Source organism: Leguminivora glycinivorella, chromosome 10 (genome assembly GCF_023078275.1).
Source record: "Leguminivora glycinivorella isolate SPB_JAAS2020 chromosome 10, LegGlyc_1.1, whole genome shotgun sequence".
Classification (NCBI taxonomy): Eukaryota; Metazoa; Arthropoda; class Insecta; order Lepidoptera; family Tortricidae; genus Leguminivora; species Leguminivora glycinivorella.
This window is the reverse complement of record NC_062980.1, coordinates 15179277-15192035: the sequence shown is the minus strand read 5'-3', so window position 1 is coordinate 15192035 and position 12759 is coordinate 15179277. Positions and strand designations below refer to the sequence as shown.

Below are 12759 nucleotides of genomic sequence, written 5' to 3'. Positions count from 1 at the left end.
AAATTATAAATGGGCTTTTGACCAAAGCCTAGCCAAAGGCAAAGACGTGGCCTACGTTGGAATGAGCTCGCCCAGAAAATGCCTGTTCACCCTTGTTTTGAAAGTATCTGATTTGCGATTACAAAATGTGGGAAGGGACACGTGTCAATGACTCTTTAACCTGCTTCATGACAGTTTCGTTCTAAACAAGGTAATCAACAGGTCTAAAAAGCAGCAAGCCATTTGTCATGCCAGGCAGGTTAGCATGGTCGCGTGATAAACGATATATGTAACATCAGGTCGTCGTTTTCGCACTATTTTTAAGTGCGATAGAGACGCAACAATTCGATAAAGTTTATCCCACTAGTGTGCGAAAACGTAGATAAAACTGTATAACACCGCGATGGATATTTATTTACCCAATATTGAACACTACATTCAGGTTTTTATATTAACTATAAAAATGTAAAGAATACTTGTATATTGTCCGTAGAATCAAAATATGCGTGTTTCATAGACGCACAGTGTAAGTGCATGCTGTTATAGAAAATGCTTATATGTATGGTGTTACAAAAAGGTTCATGTACAATAAATAGTAAACACAATACGCACGTTTTATTTCATCATGCCCGATTTTGCCCTGACCCACACAGAAGCGACATAAGTCGTAAGACGCGGAGCGGACGCCCGCGCCGCGCCGCCCGAGTGTAATTTTCCTTAGTACATTTTGTATAGGAAAGACGTAAGACGCGCCTCAAGCGAGAGCTGAGGAGACGTGTTTTAGGGTTCCGTAGTCAACTAGGAACCTTTATAGTTTCGCCATGTCTGTCTGATGGACGGACCGTCCGCGGATAATCTCAGACCAGAAAGCTGAAATTTGGTATTCATATGTATATCAATCACCCCGACAAAGTGGTAAAATAGAAAGTGGGAAATGATGTTTTATATAGGGTGCTAAATTTGGCTAATAAAACTTCATAGTAAACTTTAAGCTTTTAATAATAGAGTCGTAATAGTAGTATATAATTTTATTTCATTTTTATGGCACTTTACGAAGTACATTTAGGTTTTAAAACAATTAATGTTTTAATAGTACTAAGTTCATAAATTTACAAGCGTTTTAACTTATCACATAATTTACGTACATTTTAATACATGTACAGTCAAGGAATTAAATCTCTAACGTCTCGTGTAACTCTCTGAAGCACGACTGAATAACTTTCATGATTTACATTCATAGACATGAGATGAAAATATACTTATTTTATATAACTAGATCTAAATATGTGCTTTTCCATAGCAAAAGAATCCTTATATCCGTTGCGTAAGGACCGTTTAGGTTTACGGCGTCATCATTTCGTCAGCAGACAGCTGAAACCCAGTAATTAGGTACTACATTTACTATCACAAGTTTATAGCCATTCGTACTTAATACTTCTGGATTTCTGGCATTACTGAGTTTTATGTGCCACTACTACTCTTAATACTGTCTAGAAAATTCATTCTCGGTATATCACACACGATTACTATCACAGAAGCACAGTATAATAAAGAATACTATCATACATTATGGCCACTCTCGCTCCCCGCTGAAAGTGCCGCCCACCCCCTCTCGGTTACCTACCGGTTGCCGCCTGTCAAAAACGCGAACAGTCGACCTGTCATATTTCACTCATACAAGCACAGTACGCGAGCTTAGACTGTGTGCTGGGAACGCGCCTCTTTCATATATTTGACCGCCCACAGATGTCATATATACCATAGATCAAGCAAATGTATCTACTTAGCGTGTCAAATGAACTCAGTGAAATCCACTGAGTTGTCCGTCTTTAATCGCAGCTTGCAGCTTTCGGGCGTCAATTTTTGTAAGTTGAAGTCAATCAAAACATAAAAAATGCCTCGTTACGTGATATTCAATTGCAACAACACAAAAATTATGAACAATCAAGAGCCTGAGACATATTTAAAATTACAGGCAAGAAACAACTTCAGTACAAAATTTGACACGCTCGGCCCCTATACAAATAGATGAACTTGTTTCTTCTATCTAAATAAAGTTCTGTGTGACCGCCAGTGTCCGAGGTGTGACAGAAGCATCTTCACTCGTTTAACTAGCCGTCACCAAGGTCTCCACGGTTTATCTTCTGTTTTTCTCACAACTAATGCAAGGTCAACGTCCGCAAGGCGTGGGGACCCTACAGAACTGGCAGGTGAGAAGCAAGGGTCTCTGAAAGGTGTTAGGGACGGTGTCCCTACAGCAGCTCTTAAAGATCCTAATGTGTTAGCGTTCACGTTGGCTGGGAGGAGAAACGCGATGTCGCCATTGGGTAGACGTGTTGGGACTAGGTGAACTCCAGAGCCTGCAAAAAAAGAAAAAATGGTAGTGTAATAGTACATTACTACAGAGGCCGGGGCAACCCCATTTCCCGCCGAGGTATGTATAGTGCTTTTCTCAAACATGGTATGAAATAAATAGTCTACTGAAAATAGTAACTTTGGATGGCTGTATCTCCTAAACGGTGCGTCGTAGCGCAAAAATAATCGAATTTTCGTTCCCCTTTGATATCCCGTATACGCTTGTAAAAAAACAAAAAGTTAAAAAAAATTAAAAAAAAAACGAAAAAAAATTTTTTTGTATGAAAACGCACCCAAAATCAAATATTGTCTAGGGCCCGTACCAGTTGCAGTGGGCACGTCTATAAAGCCCCTTATAGTTTTTTTTTAATTGGCTAAATATCTGGATGTTATGTCACAATTATCTGTGTTTGGAAATTAAAAAAGAGGACTTTGCCGGCCTTGGCCTGCAAGGTTTGTATGATGAAAATGAAATTCCATTATCTATCAATCGTCCTAGCCGCACCTGCAACGTCATACTTTGCTGCCAATTATAAGGCACATAACATCAATATTTCATACCATGTTTGAGAAAATGACACTTATTTCACTTTATTACGGGTCAGCAAGGGTAATGGAAAGACTAAGTTATCGTACTAACACTATTTATTATAACTAACTTAAAATAATAGCTAAACTAAATGTTGGACGCCAGGAGAGTTTTCGTCAGTTGGTCGACGTGGTACTCGTCCAGACCCCTGCCTTTGTAACGGCTAGCTCAGTTAATCTGAAGTCGATCTGGTTTTAAAAACCGTGTACCGAAAGGGCATTTCGTTAGGCCCTTGGTACAGCTGTGACGACAACACAAAACAATCAAAAGATTACTAATATAAAATCAGATCCACTGATAGAATTACAATTTCAAAATATTCCGATAAATTGCTATTTTATGCACATCAGTGGCAGAACGAAGTCTACTTGACTCGCCGTCGCAAGTTCAAGTCTTCGTTATACTTATTTTTCGACATAACCGCCAATTTGATTTTATTAACCCGTTCGCTGCGGTAGGTGCCGTCTGTTAGGCCTTATCCAGTATGGATAGTTGCGCGTTCTTACTTCATTACCAACGCGAAGTTAATTTACAAATAATGAGCACAGACGAAAAACATACAAAAAGTAACAACATGTGCCGAGGATCGATCCAGGGACCTCTGTCTTGTGACTCCGGTACAAACACCGCTAAGCCACCGAGACACATAGTCAGTTGACGTAAATAGGTAACCAGTCGATGCACCTTATAGTGACGTCATAACATCCGCCGCATAACGTCATTTAAAACAACTGCATTGAATGAGAGCTTTGTGCTTTTGTGACTACACCACTCTCGGATAACCCTTTTCTAGGCCGCAACAATTTACAAAGCTACAAAAAGAAGTCCCGCCTTGATGGTAAGTCCCAATTTCAGATAGAGGTATCTACTTTGAACCTTAAATCGGAATAGTAAATTTGCATTCTACTGCTAGGGCGTGTGTGTGTGTGTGTGTGTGTGTGTGTGTGTAAAACTTTGAAAGGGCTAATGGAAGTTCAAATAACAGTCATACTATACCAAGGATCGCGTTTCCGAGAATAAAAAGACAAGATGAGAAACAGGAGTGTAAACAGTCAACTTACCAGAGATCAAAACAGTAGACGTTAGAAGGGCATTTTTTTCTGAACTCGGAATGGGTGTGATAGGCCTCACTCCCGGGACTAATCCCTCCAAATGTTTCACCAGTGTCTTCCTTAATTCAACGTCCAGGGGGGCGATTTTTGAATCTCGCATACGGGATTTTGTCACTAAAATACCGGTTGAAAACGGTGACTTGCTTATTATTTTCAGTGACAATTTTCTGAATTCGAACGCGTGAGACTCAAAAATCGGCCCGGGTCAGAAATATAAACACAGCAAACTGGATATGTTTCACAGCACGGAGTCGCAATTCCCTGCGATCAGCGCCCGTCACTTGGAGTCTATAACTACTCAAGTTCGATCCACGTGTGAGTACCTACTATATTATGTACTTTATGTTCCGCCACACTATTTTATATAAGTGTACCAGGATTATTCATGTTTATACTCTCCTATACGATTGACATGTTTAGCTAGGCTGTTAATGTTAATTTAAGGAATAAATAAATAAAGAATAAAGAAATCCGATATCGGTCAGACAACGCCTATAGCCAGATGAGGAATGAAACAGTGAACTTACCAGATATTAAAACTGTAGACGGAGGGACGTCTTCAATATCCGACGTATGACTAGGATTGACAAGCCTTGTTCCCGGCACCAATCCTTCCAAGTGTTTCAATAGTTTCCTTCTTAATTCTACATCTAGCCCCGGAAACCGGGCTATCTCCGTCAGGCAACGCCGGTATCCGGCGCGGAACCTGTCCGGCGCGCCGGATCGTAACCCGCCTAAATGCTTGACGGTCATTTCGAGGATGTCCGCCTTTTCTAGCTTCGAATGACTTGCTGGCTGGAAGAAAATATTCATAGTTATGATCAGGCAAAACGAAAGACTATCGTAATGTATCAAGAATAGGTAACAATTTAGTATGGTAATTGGTAAGGTCTATATTGAGTTCTAAACGTATGATTTGCGGACATTCGTAAATGTCAGTCACAGTCGAAGAAGATTTCTTTATGAGCTGATTGAGCGGTCGGGATTTTGTTTGTGATCAGGGATAGGTGTGAAATCGTACCTAACACAACACAATATGACTTTGGCTAGAACCCTGGTACCATATCACATGACATTTGGCGCCTTTCCTAGGTATTCTAGAAATAGGTATCTAAGCTAAAACTACAACCTTAGTAGGTACTTAAGTAGGCCCATACGAATCAAGCAGTAGAAAAGTACTTACGTCTTTCTTCATAACGTCCAGTATGAGTGCCTTCAGTTCGTTGAGACAATTATTGATTCGCGCCCTTCTTCTCTTCTCCATTATCGGCTTATTGCTCTGCAATAAAGAAACATTCTCATTACCATCAGGAACTTGAAACCTCCAATAAATAATTTGCGAATAAAGGCCCATTTATACGATGCGAGAACTCGCATGGAAGTTTCATGACACTGTGGTATTTGTGTGCTGAATGGTATGTAGATGTACCCTGAACAGTCCTCAATGTAACCACAGTATAATAAAGAGTACTATCGTAATGATGTAAAAATAACTAAAATTGTACCTATGTGATTTCGCGTGCTGTCACATCGGGCCTTAAGGTTCTTAGTCTTACGTTACCTACGGGATATATAAATTTAACAAACATGTTTTTTTTTGTGGTAGTTACATAAACCATTGCCATTAACCATTTAGGTACCTATTAAATGTTGTTTGTTAGAAAAGTGATACAACTGTAACCAGTATTGTGCCTTGGATAATTAATTTATCATGTCATGACCACTAGACCACCCGCCCGCCCAGTCTAGAGGTAATGACGTTAGCCGCGTAAGCTGAAGACCCGGGTTCGATTCCCGGCTCGGCCACTAGTGGGCCTTGTCGTTTTTTCTTTTATATCTATTTCAATTTATAGTACACCTACATTTTACAAAACATACGCAGTGAAGTTTTACTACGCGTTGATGTCTTTTACTCATATCCATCAGACGTTAATTGTATTCGCCAATTTGTCCAATAATTTCGCGCTTATTCCAAGAATCTACAATCTAACCACTAAACTATAATCTCCCAAAAGTTGTAATACGAAATCTAAAGATTTTAAATATACAAACTTACCTTTCGAATGTCATCCCGTTTCTCCGATTGCGGTATCACCACTGTCTGTCCAACATCGGCTACCATGATGATATGCTTGAAACCTAAGACTCCTTGGAAAACTTTCTTGAACTTAAAACAGCACTTCTTTAAGTTGGTCTCACACTACTTAGTCTCGTAGCTTGGAAGCTTATTCACTTTATCAACCGTCTTTTGCAAGCAGTCAGAGTCACTCTTTAACTTGGTAAGGTCCAACGGCTAAGGTAGCTTTGAAATATTCTTATCCACTTTTTTACTGATAATTGTCTTAAAAAAGCACGGCCACAAATAGGTACGGCCCAGGTATTTATCATAGACACACAATCGGCTTCAGCTTTACACGAACGTAAATACACAGTTGCGAAAAGTTGAACTATCTCGGCGTGCTTTTGGCACGGGTGTCGGCGCGCGACTGACGGTCAGAAAAACCGATGTAGAGGCCGAAGGGCCCGGCACGCGACAGGCGTGCTCCCCGCCGAAGTGACAACCGTTGAAGCCACGTGGCGATGTAACGCAGTCTCGCTCTGTCGCGCCACTACAAAAGAGATAGAGAGAGCTATTTGTACGATACGCTTATAGTTAAATCGTATTATAAAGGTGGCGGTGGCTACTTAGTTGACTTTTGAGAGAATCGCCATCGTTCTAGCGACAGTTAGGTCACTTCTACCTGACCCTGTAATGGGCATTGGTTATGCAATGCGAGCCAATTGGTTTTTCATCATCATCATCATCATCATGTCAGCCACTTATCGCCCACTGCTGAGCATAGGCCTCACTTCTAGTACGATATGTATCCCGGTCCTGAGCTAGTCTCATCCAGTTGTGACCCGAAATTTTGCGGTTTGGTTTTTGGCGTGTTCTAAACCATCTCCGTCTTGGGTTACTTTTTTGTGAATAAATAGGTTTATTGTAGAGTTGCTGCCGTTCTTCTAGAGAAAAAGACACATACGAGAAAAGTAATACCTACTGAAAATTGCTTTTCATAAACATCTACTTGTATGTACACAAGAAGTAGGTACCTATACAGTCTTGGAAACGTTATTGCAAGCCGACTTAAGCTTCGCTACGACCTTAGTCATAGCGTAGCACATGCGCTTAAGGCTACAGCTTTTCGTAGTTTACACATCTATTCTCTTCTCTACCTCCCCTTGAGTACATGTAATGTAACAGTCAACCAATCTGAATCCTAGGCCACTGTAGAACCCTTTCACAGTAAAAGCACAGATTATAAATAAGTTACTAACGTAACAGATCCTTCACTTGCCCGCGAAACGACAACTACCTACGCTTTATTTAACTAATATGTACTAATAAGTTACTACGTAAAACTCAGAAGAATAGTAGGTACGTGTCACGTGGGCGGGCGCGTGGCGCCTCTCGACCACTTGTTACCTCGAGGCAACTGCTAGCGGTACCCCGCGGTACTTAACGCGCGACCGCTAGCGAGAGACGTATAGGCATGGTAAAATTCAGTGACTGCTATAGCAAATTATTGGTATGTATATCAAAATGTGAATTGTAGTTGATTAGTGACTGCTAGCGCCATCTATGCTCCCAATGTATGAAACTTATTGAGTACCGTTACTTGTCAAATAAAATGTTTTATTAGGTTATGGGCCCAGCACGCTTCCACTGCGCAACTCTGCTGTTTTATTACAAATAAAGCACGGTGTCAATATGACAGGGTTCGAGAGTGGCCTAGGATTCTAATTGGTTGACCGTATAGTTAAGTATAGTAGTAGTAGTAAACACTTTATTGCACAGAACAAATTACAAGTACAGTACAGTCGAGTTCACAAATATGTATACATTTTTTCACCATATTGCAATGATTTAAGGTGAAGAAAGAGATCTTATCCCTTTAAAAAGGGATAAAGTCATTATAAATGTAGACGGAACAAAGTGCCAAAAATGTGCACGACTTTATTGCATACCTAAGCTTGTGGATACATATTTTTCTACTCGTCGACTTTAATCTGTCAATTATGACACCACAGACTAAACTATAAGTGCTTACTTTTCAGTGTTAGATAGTCTTTGACACTAAGTCAACTATAATATTTCATTACAGTTCACTTTTAGTTAACTGTAATAATTTCAAAAATAGAACTTCATACAAGTTCTATACTTTCTTCTTTTTCATGAACGTTTCGTCGTTGCGAACGGACGTGCTATAATTGTTTCTCGCAAATTAAATCGTGTGCAAAAATATTGCCCCAGATCGCGATCGCGAATGCATCAAGTGCGTTTCTGTGTCACGCGTGTTTGTGCAGACTTATTCACTATGTTAGTTTAAATAGTAACTAAATAACTTATTGAAATGGATAGTAACGGCCAGAGCCCCTTTGGCAGGAGTTCAAAAATACAGCGTAGTCCTCCATCTACCCCTGTGCCGCCGCCCGCTGTTGAAGAGAATGTGCAAGCGCCCAGCGACCAAGAGCAAGTACTATCGACGCATGATATACAGCACTGGATAAAGTACATCGAGAAGTCCCTCAAGGAGATATGCGCCATTGCTAAGGAAGGAAAATTAAACTCGGACCAAAAAAGTCGTGTACACGATATCTGCCGCGGAGTTTCTTCAGGAACATCTCAAATGGCAGTCCTGTATCAGTCTCTGAAACAGACGGCTCGCCTGCAGCGCAACACTATTGACTCCCTTAAAGACAACCAGACAGTATTGAGCAGTATCCAGGCCCTACAGGAATCGATAGAGAAGTCCTCGAAAACCTGCTCTCCTTCCCCGAACTCGCCCTCCTTCGCCGATATGGTCAGATGTACCTCCAAAAACCTGGTCCAACCCGCTAATTTGAGCTCAGTAGCAATTTACCCTACTGACAAGTTGAAATCAAGTGAGGAGACAAAAAACCTTGTCCAAAAACTTATTAAACCTGAGCAGATGAAGCTTCACGTCAGAGCTTTACGCAAGGTTAAAAATGGCGGCGTAATAATTAGCACGGAATCCAAGGCTGATATAGAGAAGCTCAAGGAAAAGTTTCAAAAAACACCTGCAGACCTGACCATCGATGAGCCCCGTAAACGCAGGCCCCGGATAGTCATCGTCGGCGTACCAACTGCACTGCCAGAACAAGAGGTTTTCAGTTGCATTTTCGAGCAAAATTTAGCCGATAAATTGACGGATACCACCAGAGATAAGTTCCTAGCCTCTATTAAACTTAGCCATAAATCGGGGAAAAAGATGCTGAGACCGTCAACTACGTCATCGAAGTTCCAAGCTTGATACGCAAAGCCCTAGTATCCCAAAGTCGAGTTTTCGTCAACTGGTCTTCCTGCCCTGTGAGAGATTTCACCATTGTCACCAGATGCTTCAAATGCCAGCAGTTTGGACACGCCGCGAAATCCTGTAAGCAGGCAGACAACACGTGCGGGTATTGCGGCGACTTGGGGCACTCGGACAACGAGTGCTCAAAAAAGCGGAGCCCCCCCGATGTGCGACCTACAGATTTTTCAAGAAGCCCCACAATCACAAAACAGGTGACCTTGAATGTCCTGCCAAGAAACAGGCTGAGCAGAGATACATAAATTCTATAGATTATGAAGGCGCCTGCTGAGCGCCACTCCTAAGATCGCTTCTTGACTTTACACACAAGGTATACATACTAGGTTATATATATATTTTATTTATTCTTTAGCTTCATTTATAACTGTAATTACTCAGATCAATGAATACAACTATAATTAGCGATTTAGATACATTTTCAATATCAACTTCTAATTATTGTAATGTTGAATGCTGCAAACAAAGTCTATCCGGCTATACTAAACCACTAACAATACTAACTCAAAATATTCGTAGTATCTTTAAAAATATAGATAATTTGTCTGTTTTACTACAACGACTTAACCACCAATGCGACATAATTGTGCTGACTGAGTGCTGGCTAACTAAAAACGGCGGCAACCTGCCTGCCCTTGACGGATATGTAGCCTTCAGCAGTAAAATTAATCACAACCAAAATGACGGGGTAGTTGTTTACGCTAAAAAACTCTCGATGTCGTGATTGAAGAGACGAATTTACAAGACTGTAACAACCTACTTATAAAAATTGGCTCAGATATGACCATAATAGCTATATATAGATCACCTTCATTTAAAAAAATAGACGGGTTTCTAAACTCCCTAAGCCCCCTACTTCACACATTAGAATCTTCTAAAAATGTTGTCCTGATAGGTGATATAAATATAAACATTCTTCCAGAATGCAGAGACCCAGCAACCCAAGAATACTTGAATTTCTGCTCCTACCATGGCTTACTCCCGGCTCATACCCTTCCCACGCATCAGAGCGGGTCTTGCTTAGACCATGTCATGCTTAAATCCCAGATACCATCTTTGACATTAGTTACTAATTCTTCACTCACTGATCATAACGCCGTACTACTAACCTTTAACCTCAAGGCTGTGAGATCGCAACACAAGCATTTATTTTCTAGAACAAATTTCAATAAACTCGAGAAAGATTTAAATAATATTGACTACGACCCAGTTTATAATTGTGCTGACGCTGATGTTGCTATGTCATACCTAATACAAAACATACAAAATGCCATCTCTCGTAACACAAAGTACACTCGGCCAAACAAAAAAATGCACAATATTAAACCATGGATTACTCCGGGGCTCATACGCTGCATGCGGAATAGAGACAGACTACATTTGAAAGCTACATCAAACCCGGACAATTCTATATTACAGATCACTTACAAAAGGTACCGAAATATTTGCAACGATCTCCTCAAAAAAATTAAAACAAATTTCGAAAAAAGTGAACTTGAAAAGGTTGGCAAGGATACCAAAAAAGTCTGGAACCGAATAAAGAACTTAGCATTTACTCCAAAAAATAATGACTCCTCTGCCTTATTAACTACACAAAGCTCTCCACTTTCATCTGAAAATTATGCTAATGATTATTTTGTTAATGTAGGCAAAAATTTAGCTGACAAAATATATGGACAGTCGGACAGCCCTAGCTCACATTATTTTCCTGCGACCACTAACCATAGCTCTAAGTCTTTTGTACTGCTTCCAACCGATGACTCAGAAGTAATTAGAATTATATCTGATCTAAGAGATAATTGTGCAGTTGGATGGGATAACATCTCGAACAAAATATTGAAACAATTTAAACATATCTTAGCTCCTCCTTTAACACATATTTTAAACAAATGCCTATCTGATGGAATTTTTCCTAAGTGTCTAAAAAAAGCTATTGTAATTCCAATATATAAGTCCGGTAACAAAGATAGTATCACAAACTATAGGCCTATATCCCTACTTCCTGCTATATCTAAAATCTTGGAAAAAATTATTAACAACAGGCTTGTACAGTACTTAGAAAAAAACTCATTTCTGTCAGATACACAATTCGGTTTCCGTTCTAAACTATCAACCTCCGACGCCGTTCATCATTTGACTCAAAACATTGCGCTAGAACTTGACAGGGGTAACCATACGATTGGTATTTTCCTCGACCTCGCTAAAGCTTTTGATTCCGTCTCTGTTACCTTACTGCTACGCAAGCTACAAAGCTTAGGAATAAGGGGAAAACAATTTGACCTTTTTGCAAACTACCTCAGTGACAGATTTCAGTGTGTGAAGGTGGGCGACGTCATCAGTTCTGACCTAAAAAATGAAGCTTTTGGGGTCCCACAAGGAAGTATCCTTGGCCCGACCTTATTTTTGATTTACATTAATGACCTTTGCAATCTTCCGCTCGAATGTGGTAAAATAATATCTTATGCTGATGACACCGCCTTAATTTTCTCAGCACAGACGGAGAGAGAGGCATACTTGCGGGCGCAACTAGGATTTAACATTGTAAATAATTGGCTACAATATCATCTACTAGCACTTAACGCAGATAAAACCAATTATGTTAGATTTTTCATGAAAAATAACCAATATATATCTGACCATCCTATCTACGCTCATCGCAATACCTGCCTTGCTAGCAATAGCTGTAACTGTCCCTTCATCACTCCCGCAACTAAAATTAAATACCTGGGTGTTATAGTTAATGACACGTTATCGTTTCGACCACATATTGAAGCGTTAAGTAATAAAGTTCGTAAGCTGATATACGTGTTTAAAAGACTCCGTAATGTCTTGGACCTTAAATTAATAATGCAAGTATACTTTGCTCTTTGCCAGTCGTTATTAACATATTGCATTACATCATGGGGAGGAGCAGCCAAAACCCTGCTTTTAATTGTAGAAAGAGCACAAAGAGCTATCCTGAAAGTCTCAACATTCCGACCGTTCCTATACCCTACTAACCTATTATATAAGTCCTGTAAAGTATTATCTGTAAGACAGCTATTCGTGTTAAGCACTGTTCTAAAACAACATAAAGCACTTCCTTACAACTCAGACATTACTAACAAGAGACGGAAAGATTTGGTTTGCAACCGGCTGACTGACCAAAAGCATGCCTTTTCACAGCGGTTCTACATATGTCTGGGACCGCGGCTGTACAATAAGTTAAACGCAGATTATCACATATATCATCTATGCTACGCAGAATGTAAAAAAGTTACAAAGAAAGCTCTAGAACTAATGTCTTATGAAGACACGGAAAACTTATTAACAGTTCTAAAATAACTAGAAATAACCTAGACAGAGCTACTTA

General features: G+C 40.0%; 1 protein-coding gene across 1 annotated transcript; it reads right to left on the bottom strand.

Annotated features, from left to right (window-relative positions):
* Nucleotides 1-2049: 2049 nt before the first annotated feature.
* LOC125230673 (protein hairy-like) lies at nt 2050-6214 on the bottom strand. The gene is made up of 4 exons (XM_048135911.1): nt 6092-6214; nt 5219-5314; nt 4563-4830; nt 2050-2339 (listed from the first exon to the last, which is right to left on the bottom strand). The coding sequence occupies exons 1-4, from the start codon at nt 6155-6157 to the stop codon at nt 2098-2100; spliced, it is 672 nt and encodes a 223-aa protein (XP_047991868.1). The 5' UTR covers nt 6158-6214; the 3' UTR covers nt 2050-2097.
* Between the last annotated feature and the right edge of the window lie 6545 nt (nt 6215-12759).

Coding starts and splice junctions, on each gene's coding strand:
- LOC125230673 (XM_048135911.1), bottom strand. CDS start 6,157: ATGGTAGCCGATGTTGGACAGACAGTGGTGATACCGCAATCGGAGAAA. Junction 5,315..6,091: donor AACGGGATGACATTCGAAAG/GTAAGTTTGTAT, acceptor TCTTTATTGCAG/AGCAATAAGCCGATAATGGA. Junction 2,340..4,562: donor GTCTACAGTTTTAATATCTG/GTAAGTTCACTG, acceptor CTTTTTTTGCAG/GCTCTGGAGTTCACCTAGTC.